The sequence below is a fragment of the Dendropsophus ebraccatus genome, chromosome 12 (assembly GCF_027789765.1).
Source record: "Dendropsophus ebraccatus isolate aDenEbr1 chromosome 12, aDenEbr1.pat, whole genome shotgun sequence".
NCBI lineage: Eukaryota > Metazoa > Chordata > Amphibia > Anura > Hylidae > Dendropsophus > Dendropsophus ebraccatus.
The window spans coordinates 25,732,679-25,758,217 of NC_091465.1; the positions used below are offsets into that span (position 1 = coordinate 25,732,679).

General features: G+C 47.6%; 1 protein-coding gene across 1 annotated transcript in view; it reads right to left on the reverse strand.

Annotated features, from left to right (window-relative positions):
- PUSL1 (pseudouridine synthase like 1) overlaps nt 1-10,246 on the reverse strand; it is a 34,213-nt gene extending 23,967 nt beyond the window's left edge. The window contains exons 1-2 of the mRNA XM_069947291.1: nt 10,161-10,246; nt 4,736-4,793 (exon numbers count right to left, since the gene is read on the reverse strand). Coding sequence (XP_069803392.1) covers nt 4,736-4,793; nt 10,161-10,219 — 117 coding nt within the window. The 5' untranslated portion in view covers nt 10,220-10,246. The remainder of the gene's footprint in view (nt 1-4,735; nt 4,794-10,160) is intronic.
- Nucleotides 10,247-25,539: the final 15,293 nt, after the last annotated feature.

Consider the following 25,539-nt stretch of genomic DNA (forward strand, 5'->3'; position numbering starts at 1 on the left):
ACTGCAGAGAGATTAGACACATAAAGACCAATAGTGTTTAAAGCAGTAATTTTTGGGAAATGAAGTGATTTACAAATATGGTAGGAATCACATAGACTATATGAAGGAGGGGAATTGTTTGAAGGAACTGTACTCATTTAGGGTACCTACACAGTTTTATGGACTCTCCAAAATTGCCAGGTTCTGCACACTTTTTCTTATTGTGTGCATGGTAGCCTTTAGTCATTTACCTAAACCCAGCAGCTAGTCTATAGCCCTCAAACTGCCCTGATCTACAGTAATCTTGGAGGTCAGACATGGCCAAACACCCACTACATATACTAATGATAAGTCATGGATATTAAAATTCTGACAGATCCCTTTAAATGGAGCAAAATATATTTTCTTGACTTTGATACATTCAGAAAGATGTATACCTGATTTTTATTTTATACATTAGCAACTATGGCCTCAACGTACCTGGTATAAAGCCTAGAAATAAGCCATGAATGGTAGAAGTCACAAGCGTCCCCAAGCAGAAGCTATTATCACTAGTCAAATTCACTCTCCAGGTGCTGTATATGGAAATCTCCAGCAGGGAAAGGGTCCTGGTAATTACTGGCAGGTGATGCAGGTGGCAGGACCCAGCGGGAACCACGTGGCCGGGAGCTCCTGATACAGCCTCCTCATCCTTTAATTAAATGCTCATTAACTCGACATCCTCAAAGGTTTTTCTCAAGAAGTTGCTGCAAAGTCTTCTGTTATCTGTCGGCAGCTGTTTCTCCTAATGAAGAGCAGGACACACGGCGGTCCAGCTATACAAAGCCTGCCGGTAATACCCAAACCATTATAAAATCTGCCTAAAGTGGAGATACATGGGTCACAAAATCTTTTAGGGTCCCATACATCAGACTCCATTGTGCATATATAAAGTGACCTGACCTTATGTCAGGATGTTTTCAGTTTGTTTTTTTAAATCTTGAAATGTAAATAGGTTATAGGCCGGCCCATCCCGGCCAGTGATTGGCTAAGCAGCCTGTAACCTCAGAGACCAGCGGCAGCGGGGAGCGTGAAGAAGTGAAGACAACACTGGGGAGCGTGAAGATGTAACGTATGAACTTTATTATTTTATTGACAGATTCATCAGCCGTCGTATCTATATCACTATTACACGTGGCCAATGATTTTAGGCCAGGACCTAAAGACACGATCAGACGATGACGTTATTACACAGAGGACATGGGTGGCGCTGTTTTTGCAAGAAAGCTTTTCTAATCCTGAATGACCTCTTTAACCTCTTAACAACCAAGGGTGCACATTGGGCTTTCTCACCTGAGGGCGGAAATGTACGCCCTCCCAGGGTTTATCACTATTAAGTGAGCTGAGGAGCTGAGCTAGCTTCAGAGCGGGTGAGGACTGACTGCTATCAGCAGCTAGGTCCTCAACTGCAATGACTAGCCGTGATTGTGCAGCCACCCGCAATTAACCCCTTAAACGCCATTAACGCAGTATTTAAAGGGGTATTCCCCCCAAAATCTTTTTTGCTTTAATAAATTGCCCACCCATAGCTTTTCATCTTTCCAATATACATGTATTATGGATTCTGCACAGTTTTGCTGTTTTCTATGTGCACTCACTCCCTCTGATCATATAAAATCATCAAAACTCTGTCAAACCCGACACTGCTTCCAGCTCCTGGCCCCCACCCTCCATGACGGAGTCAGGTGTCTTCCATCACTTCAATGGGCAGGGTTAGCGATTATACCCCTGCCCACTGAAGAGAGGGATAACAGTTGTTACCGGTATCCCTTCTCCCACCACACCTTTCCAGAGGCACACAGCTGGCCGTCTCGCTCGTTGCCCTTCCCTTGCCCCCCTTACTCCGCACCGAGACCCTGCCAACCCCGCTGTAAGCCCCATCCTGGCCTGCTCCTGTGATTCCTGCCATCCGCACCAGTCCCCCACCCCCAGGCCATACATATACACTGAAACAATTATACAATACAAAGCTAAACTTATTAAAAATATAATTTTTATTACCATGATTAAAAATCTCTTAACATTAAAGTGCAAAAAGGATCCAGTAAAGTCAGGCAGAAACCACAGTGTTAAAGTCACATAATCACATAAACAAATTAGGGTAAGCGTGTTACATCATAAGTATACGCACAGATAGTGTACCCATACGGCCTCAGGGCTGCTAAACGCAGACAAACATAACCTGAGAATATCTATCAGAGATACAGCTATCGCTTACCCATAGTGGAGTCTGGCGTCTAACCCCGACGCACGTTTCGCGTACAAATCGCTTTATCAAGGGGCACTAATTGCCCAACACCCCGCTGTCAGCTTCGTCCCGGCCACCCGCACCGGTCCTCCACCGCCCAGGGCACACACTGCGGGTAATCGACTCACTCGCTACACAAGCCGCCCCCACATGTCCCGCGCCACACCGAGACGCCGCTGACAGCGCAGTCCCGCCCGCACCGGTCCCCCACTACATATACACTGCGGGTAAATGCCCCTCGCACCGAGACCCCACGCAGTCAGTTCCGTCCCGGGCAGCAGGGATTACGGGAGAGGCCCGGAACGGAACTGACTGCGTGGGGTCTCAGTGCGAGGGGCATTTACCCGCAGTGTATATGTAGTAGGGGACCGGTGCGGGCGGGCAACACACATCACTGGAGCCGGCGGGACTGCGCTATCAGCGGCGTCTCGGTGCGGCGTGGGACACGTGGGGGCAGCTGGTGTTGCGGGTGAGTCGATTACCCGCAGCGTGTGCCCCGGGCGGTGGGGGACCGGTGTGGGCGGGCAGAACACATCACTGGAGCCACCCAGCCTGCAGTCCCCCTCCCACGGCCTCCCACGTATACTGACACAAATCGCCCCCGCAACCCCACCCCCAAACACCGCTGTCAGCTTCTCCCCAGCCTGCTATCCATCCACATCAGAAGAACCTCTGTGACCTGATATATTTTGATGTGGATGGATAGCAGCTTGCTGGGACCTGTAGTTCTACACAATATATCAGGTCACAGAACTTCTGAAGAACTACAGGTCCCAGCAAGCTGCTATCCAAATTAGAAACACTGTGACCTAATATATTGTGATTTGGATAGATAGCAGCTTGCTGGGACCTGTAGTTCTACAGAAGTTCTGGTACCTGATATATTGTGTAGAACTACAGGTCCCAGCAAGCTGCTATCTATCCACATAAAAAATATATCAGGTCACAGAGCTTCTACAGAACTACAGGTCCCAGCAAGCTGCTATCTATCCACATAAAAAATATATCAGGTCACAGAGCTTCTACAGAACTATAGGTCCCAGCAAGCAGCAATCAGTGCGAAGCAATGCATGCTGGGAAATGTAGTTTCCTGGCTGGCGCCATCTTGACCATATATATCGTCTTTTAGAAAAACTTTTTCTCAGGAATGGCAGCAGCTAGAAAGACGGGAGACGGCTCAAAATACTCAGGGGGACTTGGTGAGTAAGACCTGCTAGGTTTGGAAGTATTTAATTTTTTTTAGCTCTTGGGGGGAATACCCCTTTAAGTTCATTTGACAGAGGAAGCATTTTTTCTGACCTCCGGAGGTGCTCATCTTAACTTTGTGTAGTCAGATCGGCGCTCTTCTGAGGCTTTATGAGCAAAGCGCTGATAACACAGATCAATGCTATGCTATGAGATTGCACTGAACAGTATACGCAATCTAATGATTGCAGGATATAGTCCCCCAGGGGGACTTAAAAAGTGTAAAAAGAAAAAAGAAATCACCCCCTTTCCCATTTTTTAGAAAAAAAACAATGTTGTTTTCGCCCGGTGAACAGTGCAAACAAAAAATGATTTAAAAAAAAGGGCAGGATTGCTGTTTTTTTTTTAACCGTATGAGAAAATATGATTAAAGTGGCCCTATTGTGACTCTTATAACACTTATTTTTTTCCCCTATGGGGCGGTATGGGGTGTCATTTTTTGCACCATGATCTCTCGTTTTTATTAGTTCCATATTTCTGTCGTTTTTACATATTGATCACTTTTTATAAAAAAAAATTTAAAATAAAATGTAATTTTTTATTACATTTTATCTAAAAAAAAAAAATTAATAAAAAGTGATTCCAATTTTTCCCAATTTCACCCCATAATTAATATTTTGGGGGTTTCATCATTCATTTTATGGTTGAAAGAGATCATTACAAAGTACAAATGCTGTTCCTGAAAAAACACAAGCCATTACATGGGCCTGTAGATGGAAAAATAAAAGGATATTGTCATGCATTAAAACAGGCATGGACTCTCGGGACAGGGATATAATATTACCGCTTTATAAAGCTTTGGTGCGGCCCCATCTGGAGTATGCCGTCCAGTTTTGGAACCCGATTCATAAAAAGGATGTTCTAGAGCTGGAGAACTGTGAATCTGTGGAACAGTCTACCACAGGATCTGGTCACAGCAAAAACAGTAGAGGGCTTCAAAAGCGGCCTAGATAAGTTCTTAGACCAAAATAATATAAATGCACATGTATAGAACCTATCACCCCTCCCCCTTCCCTGTATCCATCCCCTTCTTAATTGAACTTGATGGACATGTGTCTTTTTTCAACCGTATTAACTATATCCATCTGTATGACACACATGTACATCCATTTATCACATATACTTTGCAGAAGGTGTACATTTATTCTCTATGCTTCTACGCTGAAGTTGATAAATCAGGAGCCATTACATACAAGGTGTAAGGAACAGTGTCCTGTCACTCACCTCCAAATAATTCCCAACTCCTACAGCGGCTTGAGTTTCTGGTGCTCGGACTACTCCGCTGAAACAGAGAAACGGCATCTCAGATAAAGGAAAACTATAATAAAATGAAAATAAAAAGGACAGACAGCGCCCCTATTGACCATGAGATGTCTTAGGTACTGCACTGAAAGCTACACTAAAGGAAATAGAAGTAAAACATAAGTCACTAGTAAACATGTCAGACTAACCGATCATCTAATATGTATGGAGCAAGGGAGGGAAGGATCGGGGTATGTTGGATTTTAAAGGGGAACTATCAGCAGGTTAGACAAATTTAACCTGCTGATAGCCCCCTGTAGTGCCGGAGAGGATGAGGAGGAAGGTGTGTGTGTTACCTTCCTCCTCGGTGCCGATCCAGCACAGTTAGCCCACATAATCTTTGCCCGGGAGCACTGTTGGGAGCACTGCCCCGTCATCTGGCCTGTCCACTCCATTGATTATCAATGGAGGGGGAGGGCCAGATGATGTTGTGCTCCTAACAGTGCTCCCGGGCAAAGATTATGTGGGCTAACTGTGCTGGATCGGTGGATAAAGTCTGACACAGTGCTCTCTGCTGCCACCTCTGTCCGTGACAGGAACTGTGAGCAGTAGCAAATCCCCATAGAAAACCTCTTCTGCTCTGGACAGTTCTTGACATGGACAGAGGTGGCAGCAGAGAGCACTGTGTCAGACTGGAAAGAATACACCACTTCCTGCAGGACATAAAGCAGCTGATAAGTATAGGAAGACTTGAGATTTTAAAATAGAAGTAAATTACAAATCTATATAATTTTCTGCCACCAGTTGATGTAAAAGATTTTTTCCCCCCGCTGGAGTATCCCTTTAAAGGGAAAGCGTCATCACAAAAAAGACCAAATTATCAATCAGGATTATATGTTGAACATTTTTCTTAAAGAATTTTTTTGGCGATTTTATTTTCCTAATTTAACATTTTACTTCCTATATTTTAAAATAATCCTGAAATCTTGGGGGTTTCCATTCTTACCACTAAGCCTAAAACTTAGCTGAGACTTCCTGTTCTGTCTGCGACGATAAGAAAGTGCTAGAAAGTGATTTGTACAGGACAGCAGCAAATAGTGGCCCCGGCAGAGCAAACAATAGATGTAATTCAGAGCTGAGCCTCCTCCTCCGTGTGGAAAGACTGCTGTACAGGACACGGAGAACATCCAAGCAACCATATATTTTACACCAATGGCAAAGCTCTTGTACATGGTTGCCTATGTCTAAGGGGCTTGCTGTAAAACATGTCTATATGTTGTTAAAAACAGGTCAGGCAAGATGGCTGCACCCATAGTCACGTACAAAAAATGAAAAAATGAAAAAAAAATTACAACCATAAATAGAAACAAGTTAGAAAAAAAGAACATGTTCCACTATCTTGCTCTAATCAGTAAAAAAAAAGTGGAAAAAAAAGTGGGAAAAAAATGGTGATCCGTTCCCTTTAAGGCAGGGATGGGAAACCTTCAGCCCTTCAGCTGTTGCAAAACTACAATTCCCATCATGCCTGGACAGCCAAAGCTTTAGCTTTGGCTGTCCAGGCATGATGGGAATTGTAGTTTTGTAACTGCTGGAGAGCTGGAGGGCCGAAGGTTCCCCATCCCTGCTTTAAGGTATTGGTCTCCATCCTGGTGCTGCAAAACTACAACTCCCAGCATGCAGTGCAGCTTTTTTTGTAGTTTTGCAAAAGCTGGAGAGCCAGACCATTGGTGTACATGGGGAATGAACACAGAAGAGTCTGTATGAGGCTGCACAGTGACCCATCATCAGATGTGTGACGCGTTTTACCACTTATGGTAAATATATAGGTTGCTTTTTTTATTCGGTTTATTACCAAATGACTCAAACACCAATAATTTGTCTCTGTCAGCAAAAACATCCAGCACCCAGGACTGTCTCACCGCTCTGTAACCAGACACTGGTTTGTTCTAGCAGTTAACAAAAAAAAAGATTTTCTTTCAAATCAACTGGTGCCAGAAAATCCCACAGATTTGTAATTTACTTCTATTAAAAAAAAATCTTAAGTCTTCCAGTACTTATCAGCTGCTGTATCTCCTGCAGGAAGTGGTATTCTTTCCAGTCTGGAGAGCAGGAGAGGTTTTCTATGGGGATTTGCAACTGCTCTGGACAGTTTCTCACAAGGAACAAAGTTAGCTGCAGAGAGCACTGTGTCCGACTGGAAAAAAATAAACTACGTCCTGCAGGACATACAGCAGCTGATAAGGACTGGAAAACTGGAGATTTTTTAATAAAAGTAAAATTACAAAGGGGGATTTTCTGACCTATAGACACTATTAAAGGGGTTATCCAGCGCTACAAAAACATGGCCACTTTCCCCCTACTGTTGTCTCCAGATTGGGTGAGGTTTGAAACTCAGTTCCATTGAAGTAAATGGAGCTTAATTTCAAATCGCACCTGAACTGGAGACAACAGTAGGGGGAGAAGTGGCCATGTTTTTGTAGCGCTGGATAACCCCTTAAAACTCCACTGTGTATTGCTCCCAGTCCATTATACTAGTAAAAATACATGACATTCCAATAATATTATGGGGTTTCAGCACCTTGGCCGCCATCTTGAACACCACCATATTGGATAAAGGTCGCATTTTTCCAATGGAAAGGGGGTCATGTAGCATATCAAAGTGAACCAGAATTGTCTCAGAAGTCAATTAATATTCCCGTCCTCAGTGCGCCAAACCACCTAATTTACATATTACGGTGAAGATTAACCAAAAACATAAGAAAACCTACTCCGTACGCTATGGAAGCATAACAGCAAGTTAGCGTCTCCCAACCTGTTGTTAATTTCCCTTTAAAGTCCCTGTCAACTGTAATTTATGTTCCAAACTGCTGACACCATTAGATAGCCGTCAGGTATAGGAGACACTTGGTACCGCTCATAGATCAGCCTGTGCTTCCAGTACATAGGAAATGCTTTCATACTCCAGTGCAAACAGGCTTTATCAAGCTCTTGATCTGCTGCAATCAGTAATCTTGCTCCCCCTCCCCTCCCTCACCAGCTTGCAGCTGTCAATCAAGCAGGGATAGGGAACGTGTCAGACTGGGGTGACAAATCTCTTGTCAATAACATTTGCAGTCGAACTAAAACTCTCAGAACCCCCTACATTTATACAGCTCTCAGGGTATGCTGGGAGTTGTAGTCTCTGAGAGGACAACCCTATAATAAATCATTGTGTGCAGAGGCTCCTGGTGGCTGCAATCTGTGGGTGACAACCATCAGCCCTGAGGGTCCAGCAATATATCTGTCTACACTGTACTACAACTCCCAGCATATCCTGAGGGCTGCAGACTGTCAGTACATGCTGGAAGTTGTAGTGCCTGCAGCTGTTGTAGTTGGGTCCTAAGTGCATCATAATCAGAATACCCGACACTTATGGAGCTCTCAGGGTATTTAGGGAGTTGTAATTTCTGAGGTGACAACCTCTTAAGTTGTCTCTTCACACGTACTACAACTCCCAACATTTTCTGAGAGCTGCAGACTGTCAGTAAATGCTGGGAGTTGTAGTGTTTGCAGCTGTTGTAGTTGCAGGGTCCTAGGTGCGCTTAATGCATTGCAGAAGATCGGAATACATAAGGGGGGAACTTATCATTTATGGCCCTGACATGCACCAGGAAGAAGGTGTCGGTCCCCCCAGATTCACTAAGCGGTATGCTCCTCTTACAAAACCCAACAGTGTGCATAAGGACGAGGCTTTATTTAAAGGGAACCTGTCACCCCCCGCTAGAGACCCTCATACTTACCCCTTCTCTCCAAGTTCCACACCTGGAGCAGATCCGGCGACTGAGATATCCCTGCCGGAAGCCCGACGCGCGCTCTAGAGACGAGTCCGACGCCCATAGAGAATGAATGAAGCCATCATTCTCTATGGGCATCGGACTCATCTCTAGAGCGCGCGCCGGGCTTCCGGCAGGAATATCTCCGTCCCCGGATCTGCTTCAGGCGCAGGACTTGGCAAGAAGGGGTAAGTATAAAGGTCTCTAGCGGGGGTCGGGCAGTGCCGCGGCCAGTGATTGGCGGATCGCCTGTCACTTCAGATACTTGGGGAGCAGGACGACGTTACAGGACATCAGGGAGTACAGACAGGTATGTGGAACTTTATTATTTATTTTTTTTACATATTTATCAGTCCTTGCCCGTGCATTGCTGTTACACGTAGCGATGTGCGATGATCCGATTCGGCAGATTATCGCTCCATGTAATAAGCCCCTTACTATACGACTAAGGGCCAGACCCCATACTGTGAATAGCTGTCACTTCTCTGGCCCCCTCAGTTTCTTCTTATCAGAGATTTCTTTATTGCAGCAAACAGACAGGTTTAACCCTTCCACTGCCTGCACAGAAAACTGGTTCATGAGCTGCAGGAAGGCAGTGTAAGGGTTAAACTGTCAGCAATGAATAAATACAAGTAATGGTGCGTTTACACGAAACGATAATTGGCCCGATCGTACGATTAACGATGTCAGAGTAACGTTTTTTTTTTTCATAACGATCAGCGTTTATACGGTACGATATATCGTATGGAAAATTCGTTTTGCGATCCTTAAGCCTATCTCACACATTGGTTAAATCGGCGAACGACTGTTCACACGGAACGATCTGCGAATTTTTCGCGAACGACGATTTGATAACATGTTGAAAGATCAAAATGAACGATTTCTCGTTCGTCGTTTGATCGTTCGCTGCGTTTACACGTACGATTATCGTCCGAATTCGATCGTTATCGCGCAAATTCGCACGATAATCGTTACGTGTAAACGCACCATTACTGATAAGGGAAACCCCCCTCACACACATGACACTGCCTGCACCCTCTCCCCTCCAGCTCAGCCCTAATGAGATAAGAAAGCGCAGGAGGCAGGACATAGGGCCCTATTCCACGGGACGATTATCGTTCGCATAATCGTTAACGTTTAACGATCCAAACTACGGCTATTGCGAAAGACCTGCAATCGTTCGCCCATTTACACGGAACGATAATCGTTACTTATGATCGTTCTCGCGTTTGTCTTGTCGTCGCTATTGCGTTCGTCACTACTGCGAATGACGTCTTATTCAATGCGAACTATTTCTCGTTCGGTCGTTAATCGTTAACTGCTATTCAAACGAACGATTATCGTTTAGATTCGAACGACTTAACGATAATCTGAACGATAATCGTGCCGTGGAATAGGGTCCTTACAGAATAATCTCTCTTCTATTGTGTCCCGGTCGGGTCGGGGGAGGAGACGCTGTCACCGGAAGAGCATCAGAGCGCACCCCCTGATCTGTAAGTGTGATCCACCTTTAAGTGCCCCTGGCACCCTGCCAGGACTTGTAATGCATGCATCTCTGGTCAGTATCCTCGTCATACACAGCTGCAGTCACCTACCTATATTTTGTTCCAAAATACTGAAAGAATATCAGATACCGCACTTTGTTAGACCCCATGCTGTCAACGAGTCACGTGACATCCACCCGTTCACAACACATGAAGCTGCACAAGGACAAGCCGGCAAGAAAGGACCCCACAGGGCTGCCCGGAGCTGCCTGACTGGCCAGTATCACTGTATACGGAGTGACATGTTCACGCTTCTCTCTCATACTTCCCCCACTACCTAAACATATAACCATTTATATAGCTATATGCAAGTAAGCGCCGCTTGTCAGTGTTCTGTGTCAGGCTCGGTGGTTTAGCAGCGCCGCAGGTAGAAGATAGAGCGGTTTCAGGGGCCTTTTAGCAGTAGTGTCACGTTGTGATGACGTCACTGACGATGCGGGGTTGACCTGTGTATTGCCTGAGTGGTTTGTAAGAACTGTTTGTTGTAACATGCAGAATAATTCATTGGATACCATGTTTCAGATTGTATTATACCCTAAATCGATTTTCTCCAGCCTGTGGCTGTCCAGTGGATACAAAACTATAAAAGGGTGTCAGGGCATGCTGGGAGTTGTAGTTTTGCTACTGCTTAAAGGGACCCAATCAGCACAATTGTGGTGATATGGTTCCCACAATCATAGTATAGAGCTATTGTACAGCTAGCGGCACATACCAGTTGTAGCTTTAGTAAGAAAAAGTACTTTTATTCTGCCACACAAGCCTCCTCACTCAGATGACTAATTTCCGCTCCTCTCCTGGCCGCGCGTGGCAGAACAAAAGTACTTTTTCTCCTTACTAAAGCTACTGCAGCTGGTATGTGCCGCTATCTGTACAGTAGCTCTATACTATGATTATGGGGACCATATCAGCACAATCTTGCTGATTGGTTCACTTTAACGAGGTCGGACAACACTGCCCTAAAGAATATAGTTAGAGACCCATTAGCACCATGATATATTAACTTCCTTTATATATCGTATTAGAAAAACTGCTCTTTCTCCTCTTTTCAGGCTAATTTCCTGCTTGCTCCCTAAGCTTATCTTTAAAGGGGTACTCCCCCCAAGAGCTAAAAAAAATGAAATGCTCCCAAACCTAGCTGGTCTTACTCACCAAGTCCCCCTGAGTATTTTGAGACGTCTCCCATCTTTCTAGCTCCTGCCGTTCCTGAGTTACAAGTTTTTCTAAAAGCCGATCTATATCCAAGATAGGAAACTACTTTTCCCATCATGCAATGCTTCTGCCTGATGATGGTGAAGTAGCAGAGCTGAGACAGTGAAGGAGATGATGACGGTGTAGCAGAGCTGAGATGGCGGTGTCGATGTAGTAAAGCTGAGTTGGTAGTGACATTGTAGCAAAGCTGAGTTGGAAGAGACGTTGTAGCAGAGCTGAGTTGGTAGTGACATTGTAGCAGAGCTGAGTTGGGGATGACTGTGTAGCATAGCTGAGTTGGGAGGACAGTGTAGCAAGGCTGAGTTGGGGGGATGGTGTAGCAGAGCTGAGTTGGTAGTGACATTGTAGCAGAGCTGAGTTGGGGGGGACAGTGTAGCAAGGCTGAGTTGGGGGGATGGTGTAGCAGAGCTGAGTTGGTAGTGACATTGTAGCAGAGCTGAGTTGGGGGGGACAGTGTAGCAAGGCTGAGTTTGGGGGATGGTGTAGCAGAGCTGAGTTGGGGATGACAATGTAGCAGAGCTGAGTTGGGGATGACGGCGTAGCAGAGCTGAGTTGGGGGTGACGGCGTAGCGGAGCTGAGTTGGGGGTGACGGCATAGCGGAGCTGAGTTGGGGGTGACGGCGTAGCGGAGCTGAGTTGGGGGAACGGCGTAGCGGAGCTGAGTTGGGGGTGACGGCGTAGCGGAGCTGAGTTGGGGGTGACGGCGTAGCGGAGCTGAGTTGGGGGTGACGGCGTAGTGGAGCTGAGTTGGGGGTGACGGCGTAGTGGAGCTGAGTTGGCGGTGGCGGTGTAGCAGAGCTGAGTTGGGGGGGCCGTGTAGCAGAGCCGCGGACGATTGGGGGGGAGCTTGCTGCGGACGATGGGGGGTGGAGCTTGTCGTGGGCGATGGGGGCGGAGCTTGCCGCGGGCGATGGGGGGCGGAGCTTGCCGCGGGCAATCCCGGGGGGGGGGAGCTTGCCGCGGGCGATCACGGGGGGGCGGAGCTTGTCGCGGGGGGGGGGGGCCGCGGGGGAGTGAGTTCTATGCCTCCATGAGTGAGGGATGACACGGGTGATGGGGGGGCGGTTGGTTGTGGGCAGGGGGGCTGTGTGCTGCGGGTGAGTGCTGCCGGGAGGCTCTGGGCACAGGGGGGAGCTCTGGGCTGGGGGTGACCGGGCGGCTGCTGTTAGAGAGGGATGCTGTCACAGCTGCGCTGATCACTGTCTCCCTATGTAACAGCAGCTACCCCATCAGTGTTCACTGTGCTGGGACTGAGGACACGTGATGCCGTCTCGGAGGGTGGGGGCCAGGAGCAGGGAGCGTGTCGGTGTGGACTGAGGTCTGATGATTCTCTGCAATCCGTGGGGGTGAATGCAGCTGGATAACAGCAAAACTGTGCAGAATCCATAATAACTGTATATTGGAAAGATGGAAAGCTACGGGTGGGCAGCGTATTAATGCAAAAATAATTTGGGGGGGAATACCCCTTTAAGTCTGAAGAAGAAAAAAAAATAGCTCAAGTCAGTCCTGATAAAGGAGACAAACTAGCAGCTTACTGAGAGATTGCATTACATGCTGCCCATAGAAGCCTATAGAGCATAGAATGGACATGCTGGAGAGAGTCGGAAGCAAACAAAGAAACTGCACATGGACTATTCCACGGGCTCTTAGCGCTCGTTTGCTCCTCGTTCCCCGCTCACTGTCACCGCTATTTCACGCCGGGGGGGGGGGGGGGGGGTCTGCCCGAATGATCGCTAGATCGTCCGGGCAGCCCATAGGATACAGCAGCGTCTGCTGCCGACACTCCTATTCCACGGAGCGACGGCAGCAGATCGTTGCTGTATCAGTCCTTTGTTTTTCAACATGTTCAACGACTGCAACAATCAGCCGACGTGAACAATGTCGGCTGATCGTTGCCTACTATATATATAGTTACATAGTTAATACGGTTGAAAAAAGACACATGTCCATCAAGTTCAACCAAGGAGGGAATGGATACAGGGAAGGGGGTGGGTTGACAAGTTCTTCTATTCCACGGGACGATTATCGGTCGTAACTACCGATATCGGCCGAATACGGACGATAATTGTTCCGTGGAATAGGACCTTTAGATCTCACCCAGAACTAAATACACAGTTTATACATGTCCATGATGCTGCTGCTATAAAGCTATACAGGAGCAGGCTTCACTTTGTAGATATGGCCCTTACATGCTGCTTTGGTACTACCGTATCTATAAGTCTGGGTTCACTTTGCGGTTTTAATGGAAAAACACTGATGCATTTGTGTACATCCGCTTGGATCCGTTTATCCATTGACTTCCATTATAAGACTATGTTCACAAAACATATTTTTTATAACAAGAACGGCCATTGTTTTCAATTCAAACAACGGTAGTTCTTATAAATAAAAAATGTGTCGCATTGAAGTCAATGCATACAGCGTCTGTTGTTCACACAGTATATTGAACAGCGGCCGTTGTTTCCTCCTGCCGTGGGTATAATTGACATGTCAATTGTTTTCTGGCCGTTCTGTATTGATTTTAATGCAATTGTCAGTGCAACAACGGCCATTGTTCGTACCTTGTGTGAACATAGCCTAAAACCTAAAGGATCAAAATGCATCCTTTTTTATGTTTTTTTTAGCGTACTCACAAACGTGGTCGACCGTGTTTTTTGTGTACGTTAAAAAATAGATGCCGCTGTTTTTCACCATTTTTTCCGTTAAATGGGCAGCAAAAACACAGTTTGAACCCTGACTAAGGGTTCTATTCCACAACGTGATTTTTCGGCGATAAATGATCACTACGGCGAACGACATGAAATCTATCACCCAGCTACACAGAACGATGATCGTTGCTTATGATCGTTGTTGCGGTCGTCCTGTCGTTGCTACTGCTTTTGTCGCTACGCCGAACAACCAAACGATTTGCAAACGATCAACCATAAAAATAGGTCCAAATTCTATCAAACAAGCAACGATTTCTCTTTGGTCGTTTAATCGTTGCCTGCTATTACTCAAAACAATTACGAACGATTTAACGATTTTTCGAACAATAATCGTCCCGTGGAATAGCCGCATGTGTTACAGAGCTGCTGATGCTTACTAATATTCCAACAAGCTCAAGTAATGTGCTGGGACCTGTAGTACCATGCCACAGAATTACAAAAAGATAAATCTCCCCCAGTATATATATATATATATATATATATATATATATATATATATATATATATATATACATATATGAGAAAGATGATGAGAAATTCTACAGAGGCTCATATTCTTGTGAACAATAATGGTGTTTGCCCTTTAACAGAGGCTTTTGTCTTTCCCTCCCTCCCATGTTCTCCATGTATTACATATCTCGGAACAATGACATCACGCAAGGGAACAGGAATGCAGAATGTCTGCTTGGTGAGAGAGGAGGCAAGGATGTGGAATAAAGGCCGGAGAGAATTATGGGAGTCATTTCTCAGTCATGCATACATATATGAATGTGTTTACTACTGCGGCAGGAAAGCAATCACTGTCCGGCTGCCCCCAGCCTGGCCTGATGGCAGCGCTGCAGGTTATTACCTAATGCATTATTTCCCAAACTGCTACTCCCACCTATCTGGGCATGATGGGAACTGTAGTTTTACAGCAGCTAGAGGGCCACATGATAGAGAACACTGACACCATACCTCCCAAGTGTCCCTCTTTTGGTGGGACAGTCCCTACTTTTGACCCAAGTCCCTCTCTGTCCCTCTTTGCCCCTTACATGTCCCTCTTTTTAACCTAGGAATAAGATTTGCATTAAAAAAACCTTCAATGTTGCTCTAGAAAGTGTCTGGTTTCTTAGTGTATAATAGACCCAAACTTGCATGTTATTCTATCATTCTATTATTCTAAAAATTGTTATATTCCCATGAATCATGTGACATTATGGCTGCTGTCACACATGCAGACTCATTGAGTTCTATGGCCCCATACACACATCTGTAGGTGTTTCTGATCCATTTGGGGACATGATCCATGCTGCAACAAAACGATGAAGCCATTGTGCGTCTGTGTCACCTATATGACAGTGGGACCTGCAAATGCCGACAGGACCTGAAACACATTTGTAATCCTGTCTGCAGTTTTGGGTCCGCAATTACAGACAGCGTTACTGATGTGTGAATGCGACCTAAGGATGCAGTCACACATACAAGATCTGCTGCAGATTTGGAGATATCGATGTTACTAAATGCATCAATCTGCAGCAGATCCTGGGTGTGTAAATGCAGCCTAAGGCTGGGTTCACACTACGTATATTTCAGTCAGTATTGTGGTCCTCATATTGCAACCAAAACCAGGAGTGGATTAAAAACACAGAAAGGATCTGATCACACAATGTTGAAATTGAGTGGATGGCCGCCATATAACAGTAAATAACGGCCATTATTTCAATACAACACAATACAATTTTAAAATAACAACAAATATTTGCCATTAAATGGCGGCCATCCACTCAATTTCAACATTGTGTGAACAAAGCCTTTCCCAGGTTTTTAATCCACTCCTGGTTTTGGTTTCAATATGAGGACCACAATACTGACTGAAATATACGTAGTGTGAACATAGCCTTCAATTAAAAAGAAATGCCTGTAAAATTTTTTAGCATGAACCACAACTGTACCTCTTTGGCAGTCCAAAATGTTGAGAGGTATGCTGACACAATGGGATGAAACTGGCCGGCAGATGACTCCATCATTAGGCCAGGGGGCAGGCTTCATGTTATGCCCAAATAACGTCCGTGATTGCATAAATAATGGCCGTTATTTGCAGTCCAATTGACAGACATCCTAAAAGACAGCTGTAAAACAGGCAAAAAAGTCTGTAAACATAGCCTGAACATGTACTTCACTGCATGCCTGCATTCCCCAATTTTTATTTTTTTAAATTTTTCAGGTATTTAGGTCCTGAAAAGCCAATTAAGTGTTTGCTTGTATATTGTTACAGCTGGTATAGTTATGGCTGTAAAATTTAAAAAAGAAAATAAAATTGCTTTCAAATCATCTGGTTTCATGAAGTAATAAAGATTTGTAAAGATTTTAAAATATCAAGTCTTCCAGTACTTATCAGCTGCTGCATGTCCTGGAGAAAGTGCTGTATTATTTTCAGTTTGACACAGTGTTTTCTGCTGCCACCTCTATCTGTCAGGAAATGTCCAGAGCAGGAAAGGTTTTCTGAGGATTTGCTGCTGCTCTGGACAGTTCCTGACATGGACAGAGGTGGCAGCAGAGAGCACTGTGTCAGACTGGAGAGAATACACCGCTTCCTACAGGATATACAGCAGCTGATAAGTACAGGAAGACTGGCGATTTTTAAGTAGAAGTATATTACAAATCTATATAATCTATCAAACATTTCACCAGAGTACCCCTTTAAAGTATGTGAACTTTCAAGTGTTTTCCCTTTGAATTCAATGACATTAAATGGACAATGCCGACGTTACGTGTGAACATGGTCTTAATTAAAGGGGCTTAATTTAAAAGTTCATCCTCCCATGGCTGTCAGCAAGAAAATACACCATGCCAAACTGGTTGTATGGCCATGTATGGCCATTGGTTCCAGGAAGATGACAGCAAGTTTTCTTGCTTCCCCGGCCTTCACAGTCCTCATATCATCTCTAGGATGTGACAGAATGGGCTGTGTAGAGCATGTCAGGACCTATATCTAATATGCGTCAACTGTGAGAGGTGATCCTGTCTACATGCAGAATGACACCCTGCTAAGTGGAGGTCTCCCATCAGGGGCGTAACTAGGATTCATGGGGCCCCATAGCAAAAAACTTTATGGGCCCCCCCCCCCCCCCCCCCCATCTCAGCATACTCCTGGAAGGAACGCTGCCTCCGGCAACGTGTTGCGAGCCCTACATGTACACAGGCACCCACATAGCCGCTAGTGTACTGTGTCACCATCTCCCCCTCGTGTACCCTGTCATCGTCTTATCTTTTGCAGAACTACAACTCCTATTATGTGATGAAGTCCTGCATATTACTCCACACAACATGCTGGGAGATGTAGTTCTACAGCCTACCCTATACACCATGGTGGGAGATGTAGTCCTGTATATTACCACACACCATGCTGGGACATGTAGTCCTGTATATTACCACACACACCATGCTGGGAGATGTAGTCCTGTATATTACCACACACCATGCTGGGAGATGTAGTCCTGTATATTACCACACACCATGCTGGGAGATGTAGTCCTACATGTTACCACACACCATGATGGGAGATGTAGTCCTGCATATTACCCCACACACCATGCTGGGAGATGTAGTCCTACATATTATCACACACCATGCTGGGAGATGTAGTCCTACATCCTACCCTGTACACCATGGTGGGAGATATAGTCCTGTATATTACCACACACCATGCTGGGAGATGTAGTCCTACATATTACCACACACCATGATGGGAGATGTAGTCCTGTATATTATCCCACACACCATGCTGGGAGATGTAGTCCTACAGCCTACCCTGTACACCATGGTGGGAGATATAGTCCTGTATATTACCACACACCATGCTGGGAGATGTAGTCCTACATATTACCACACACCATGATGGGAGATGTAGTCCTGCATATTACCCCACACACCATGCTGGGAGATGTAGTCCTACATATTATCACACACCATGCGGGGAGATGTAGTCCTGTATATTACCACACACCATGCTGGGAGATGTAGTCCTGTATATTACCACACACCATGCTGGGATATGTAGTCCTGTATATTACGACACATCATGCTGGGAGATGTAGTCCTGTATATTACCACACACCATGATGAGAGATGTAGTCCTGTATATTACCCCACACACACCATGCTGGGAGATGTAGTCCTGTATATTACCCCACACACAGTGTCGGACTGGGCCACCGGGGGACCGGGGATTTCCCCGGTGGGCCCCGAGCAGGAGTAGGCCCCGCCCCCCAGTCAAAGGACTCAGGGCTGGAGACCACATCAATGTGGTCTCCACCCAGTAAGCCCAGCGGGGCCCCCCGTGCTCCTGGGGGGCCCACTCAGCCGCCGACTGCCGCCCCTCACCCTTTTAACTGGAAGCGATCGCTTCCAGTTAAATGTGGCAGTCTTCCGATTGACAGCGCAAGAAGCCATAGGCTTCCCGCGCTGTCAATCACTCTTGGGACCGCAAGCAAGAAGCTGCTTGCGGTCCCAAGAGTGATTGACAGCGCGGGAAGCCTAAGGCTTCTTGCGCTGTCAATCGGAAGCGTACCTCCGCCACCCCTGACAGATGCGCAGCTCCTGGTCCCGGACAGCTCCGTCACCACTGAGCTCTGTGTGCGATGCGGCAGCTGGGACTTCCGGTACACGCAGCGCATACCGGAAGTCCCAGCCACTGCGCCGCGCACAGAGCTCAGTGGTGACGGAGCTGTCCGGGACCAGGAGCTTCTCGTCTGTCGGGGAAGAGAGAAGAAGAGGCCCGCGACCGACGTCGGAGCGTGGTGACAGGTGAGTTGGGTTTTGTTTTTGTTTTTTTATCATAGGGGGACATCACTGGGGGCTATAGGGGGGGGGATGGACATCACTGGGGGCTATAGGGGGGGATGGACATCACTGGGGCTATAGGGGGGGGGGATGGACATCACTGGGGGCTATAGGGGGGGGGGATGGACATCACTGGGGGCTATAGGGGGGGGGGATGGACATCACTGGGGGCTATAGTGGGGGGATGGACATCACTGGGGGCTATAAGGGGGGGGATGGACATCACTGGGGGCTATAAGGGGGGGGGGATGGACATCACTGGGGGCTATAGGGGGGGGATGGACATCACTGGGGGCTATAGGGGGGGGATGGACATCACTGGGGGCTATAGGGGGGGGATGGACATCACTGGGGGCTATAGGGGGGGAGATGGACATCACTGGGGGCTATAGGGGGGGGGGATGGACATCACTGGGGGCTATAGTGGGGGGATGGACATCACTGGGGGCTATGGGGGGGGGATGGACATCACTGGGGGCTATAGGGGGGGGATGGACATCACTGGGGGCTATAGTGGGGGGATGGACATCACTGGGGGCTATAGGGGGGGAGATGGACATCACTGGGGGCTATAGGGGGGGTCATGGACATCACTGGGGGCTATAGGGGGGGGATGGACATCACTGGGGGCTATAGGGGGGGATGGACATCACTGGGGGCTATAGGGGGGGGATGGACATCACTGGGGGCTATAGGGGGGAATGGACATCACTGGGGGCTATAGGGGGGGGTGGACATCACTGGGGGCTATAGGGGGGGGGGGTGGACATCACTGGGGGCTATAGGGGGGGATGGACATCACTGGGGGCTATGGAGGGGGGATGGACATCACTGGGGGCTATGGAGGGGGGATGGACATCACTGGGGGCTATAGGGGGGGATGGACATCACTGGGGGCTATAGGGGGGGATGGACATCACTGGGGGCTATAGGGGGGGATGGACATCACTGGGGGCTATAGGGGGGGATGGACATCACTGGGGGCTATAGGGGGATGGACAATATAAGGGGGGCTATAGGGGGAATGGCCAGCATGAGGGGGCTATAGGGGGGATGGACAATATAAGGGGGGCTATAGGGGGGAATGGCCAGCATGAGGGGGGCTATAGGGGGGATGGCCAGCATAAGGGGCACTACGGGGTTATGGACAGCATGAGGGTGCTACAGGGGTTATGGACAGCATGAGGGGGGATGGACAGCATGAGGGGGGCTACGGGGTTATGGACAGCATGAGGGGGGCTACAGGGGTTATGGACAGCATGAGGGGGGCTACGGGGGGATGGACAGCATGAGGGGGGCTACGGGGGGATGGACAGCATGAGGGGGGCTACGGGGGGATGGACAGCATGAGGGGGGCTACGGGGGGATGGACAGCATGAGGGGGCTACGGGGGGATGGACAGCATGAGGGGGCTATAGGGGGGTGGACAGCATGAGGGGGGCTACGGGGGGATGGACAGCATGGGGGGCTATAGGGGGGGATGGACAGCATGAGGGGGGCTACGGGGGGATGGACAGCATGAGGGGGGCTACAGGGGGGATGGACAGCATGAGGGGGGCTACATGGGGGATGGACAGCACTGGGGGCTATAGGGGGGTGGACAACATAAGGGGGCTATGGGGGTGGAAAACATAAGAGGGCTATATGGGGGGGGAATGGACAACATAAGGGGGCTATAGGGGGATGGACAACATAAGGGGGCTATAGGGGGATGGACAAGATAAGGGGGCTATAGGGGGATGGACAACATAAGGGGGCTATAGGGGGATGGACAACATGAGGGGGCTATAGGAGGGAATGGACAACATGAGGAGGCTATATGGGGGGAATAGACAACTTGAGGGGGCTATCTATATTGAAGAAGGACAACATGGAGGGGCTATATATATGGGGATGGACAACATAAGGGGGTCTACCTATATGGGACATGGACAACACTGGGGGCCATCTATATGGAGGACTGAACAAAGGACCATCTATAAAGTGTCTACACAGAGGGGACCATATACTATAAGGGATATATATTTTATATATATATATATATATATATATATATATATATATATTTATATATATATATACATACACACACATACATAGAGTCGGGGCTACCCACCAAATGAGGGTGTAAAGGGGCCAATTCAGATGTGCAGTTAGTATAGAGATGAGGATGGTGACAGAGTGAGGAGCCTAATATTGTTTGTCTGGCAGATTCTGCGGATTCGTGGCTCGGAGAAGTTCTCATAACGGCCCAGGACAGATGGAGAAGAACAAGAAGAAGAGGGAAGAACTCTGATTAGAGAAGACGTCCCCTGTGAGTCACCTGATATAACTGCACTGTAATGTATATGGTGTATAGAGCCTGTGTAGAGCTGCGTTCACCTCTATATGACTGGATGAGGTGATAGTGATCTATGTACGGAGGATTATTCAGTAGCAGCGATGGTATTAGTCAGTATGTGGTGGTGTTAGTCAGTATGTGGTGGTGTTAGTCAGTATGTGGCGTTGTTAGTCAGTATATGGTGGTATTAGTCAGTAGATGGTGGTATTAGTCAGTATGTGGCGTTGTTAGTCAGTATATGGTGGTATTAGTCAGTAGATGGTGGTATTAGTCAGTATGTGGTGGTATTTGTCACTTGTAATCCGGTACTGTGTTTTATTGGTCTCAGTATACTGGATTTGGTCAGTAACAATATGGTAGTGATGGTTGTGGTGTGGTGTAATATTTCCCCCTTGTATTCTGGTATTATTGGTATACAGGATTTGGTCAGTAACAGTATGGCGGTAATATGTATGATGATAATAATTCCCCCTTGTATACTGGTATTATGGTAATATCACTCTCAGTATACAGGATTTGGTCAGTAACAGTATGGCGGTATGTGTGGGGATATTTGCTCTTTATATACTGGTGCTATTGGTAGCATACAGTAGTATACAGTGTTATCATGCAAAGAAAATTGTCTTATAGCCCAATTACAGCGGGCAATTATCGGTAACAAGCGCTCCTAGGAAGCCCCATGTAAAAGTGCCAGAGATCAGCTGACAAGCGAGCAAATGGCCGATAGTTGGCTGATTTGATCTTTTGTGCGGCTGTAAAAATCGTTGTTGGCCGCACATCTCTATATAATCCTGCCCTGCTGATTAGCAATCGTTTGCAGCCCTACACTGCCCCATATCACGCCGTGTTACTGGACCCTTATTAATGTTACCATAGATAAGTATGGTGGCAGAAGGGTGGGCCCCAAGAATGATTTCCCCTGGTGGGCCCAAGGACTCCAGTCCGACACTGCCCACACACACCATGCTGGGAGATGTAGTCCTGTATATTACCACACACACACCATGCTGAGAGTAGTCCTGTATAGTACCACACACCATGCTGGGAGATGTAGTCCTACATATTACCACACACCATGCTGGGAGATGTAGTCCTACATATTATCACACACCATGCTGGGAGATGTAGTCCTGTATATTACCACACACCATGCTGGGAGATGTAGTCCTGTATATTACCACACACCATGCTGGGAGATGTAGTCCTGTATATTACCACACACCATGCTGGGAGATGTAGTCCTGTATATTACCCCACACTATGCGGGGAGATGTAGTCCTGTATATTACCCCACACCATGCTGGGAGATGTAGTCCTGTATATTACCCCACACTATGCTGGGAGATGTAGTCCTGTATATTACCCCACACTATGCTGGGAGATATAGTCCTGTATATTACCCCACACTATGCTGGGAGATGTAGTCCTGTATATTACCCCACACTATGCTGGGAGATGTAGTCCTGTATGTTACCACACACCATGCTGGGAGATGTAGTCCTGTATATTACCACACACCATGCTGGGAGATGTAGTCCTGTATATTACCACACACCATGCTGGGAGATGTAGTCCTGTATATTACCCCACACAGCATGCTGGGAGATGTAGTCCTGTATATTACCACACACCATGCTGGGAGATGTAGTCCTTTATATTACCACACACCATGCTGGGAGATGTAGTCCTGTATATTACCACACACCATGCTGGGAGATGTAGTCCTGTATATTACCCCACACAGCATGCTGGGAGATGTAGTCCTGTATATTACCACACACCATGCTGGGAGATGTAGTCCTGTATATTACCACACACCATGCTGGGAGATGTAGTCCTTTATATTACCACACACCATGCTGGGAGATGTAGTCCTGTATATTACCCCACACCATGCTGGGAGATGTAGTCCTGTATATTACCCCACACCATGCTGGGAGATGTAGTCCTGTATATTACCCCACACAGCATGCTGGGAGATGTAGTCCTGTATATTACCACACACTATGCTGGGAGATGTAGTCCTGTATATTACCCCACACTATGCTGGGAGATGTAGTCCTGTATATTACCCCACACACCATGCTGAGAGATATAGTCCTGTATATTACCACACACCATGCTGGGAGATGTAGTCCTGCATATTACCACACACCATGCTGGGAGATGTAGTCCTGTATATTACGACACATCATGCTGGGAGATGTAGTCCTGTATATTACCACACACCATGATGAGAGATGTAGTCCTGTATATTACCCCACACACACCATGCTGGGAGATGTAGTCCTGTATATTACCACACACACACCATGCTGGGAGATGTAGTCCTGCATATCACCACACACCATGCTGGGAGATGTAGTCCTGTATATTATCACACACCATGCTGGGGATGTAGTCCTGTATATTACCCCACACACCATGCTGGGAGATGTAGTCCTGTATATTACCCCACACATCATGCTGGGAGATGTAGTCCTGTATATTACCACACACCATGCTGGGAGATGTAGTCCTGCATATTACCACACACCATGCTGGGAGATGTAGTCCTGTATATTATCACACACCATGCTGGGGATGTAGTCCTGTATATTACCCCACACACCATGCTGGGAGATGTAGTCCTGTATATTACGTATATTATCACACACCATGCTGGGGATGTAGTCCTGTATATTACCACACACACCATGCTGGGAGATGTAGTCCTGTATATTACCACAGACCATGCTGGGAGATGTAGTCCTGCATATTACCACACACCATGCTGGGAGATGTAGTCCTGCATATTACCACACACCATGCTGGGAGATGTAGTCCTGCATATTACCCCACACTATGCGGGGAGATGTAGTCCTGTATATTACCACACACCATGCTGGGAGATGTAGTCCTGTATATTACCACACACCATGCTGGGAGATGTAGTCCTGTATATTACCACACACCATGCTGGGAGATGTAGTTCTACTGTGCCACTGCCTCCCCCCTCCTATACTATGTCAACCTCTAATCCGTTGCAGAACTTCAACCCCCACTATGAACCGTCAATAGGGCATGATGGGAGTTGCAGTTCAGCATCTTGAATGTCCACAGGCTGCAAAACTACAACTCCCATTATGAACAGTTAGAAGGACATAGTGGGGGTTGTAGTTCTCTGGGGGTAATCTCACCTGTCCTGGTTCCTGCTCTGTCCTGTCGGGGCCCCGCAGGTCATGAGGTTGGGGGGAAGGCTTCACAGGGGCCTCTGACACATGGGGGGGGGGGCTGGCACACTGAGGGGGTGTGGGGGGGATTGACCCTGGGGGGACACTATATCGGGGGGCTGTTGCTGGGGACACTATATGGGGGGGCTGCTGGGGGCACTATATGGGGGGCTGCTGCTCGGGACACTATGGGGGGGGCTATTGTTGGGGACACTATATGGGGAGGGGGCGGCAGGGGGACACAGGACGGGAGCGGGGGCCGCAGGGGGACACAGGACGGGAGCGGAGGCCGCAGGGGGACACAGGACGGGAGCGGGGGCCGCAGGGGGAAACAGGACGGGAGCGAGGGCCGCAGGGGGACACAGGACGGGAGCGGGGGCCGCAGGGGGACACAGGACGGGAGCGGGGGCCGCAGGGGGACACAGGACGGGAGCGGGGGCCGCAGGGGGACACAGGACGGGAGCGGGGGCCGCAGGGGGAAACAGGACGGGAGCGAGGGCCGCAGGGGGACACAGGACGGGAGCGGGGGCCGCAGGGGGACACAGGACGGGAGCGGGGGCCGCAGGGGGACACAGGATGGGAGCGGGGGCTGCAGGGGGACACAGGACGGGAGCGGGGGCCGCAGGGGGACACAGTAGATGAAGATCTGCTGAAGATCTGGAGTTCTCACCCTGTTATAGCAGCAACTACTGCTAGGAACGATCTGAACAAATCTGGATCACCGCCAAGGAAAAATTGCAAAAAAATGATACATGGAAGTCAGAAGAGAAATGTTTCCCAACAAAACTGCGATGTTTTGATACTTAGTAAAGCTTTCTATGTGGTCTTATTAAACAGAACGGATGGGATGTTTATAAACTGGCCAAGATTTCTTCTAGAGAATTATGTTTGTGTCGGTGACGGGCAGGCGAGCCCAGAACGTGGAAAACAGAATAAAATGTTACAAGAACATAGGGGAAAAAATAGGAACAGATCAGACAGCGGGCAAGTAAAGGGGTACACCAGAAACTGATGAGCGAACCCCCAGCACACTTGGGTTTGTGGGAACCCAAACACTCTGCATTTGATTAGTGGTGACTGAAGAAGTTCATACTACTCTTAGAGGGGTACTTCAGCAAAAAAAAAAAAATCTTTCA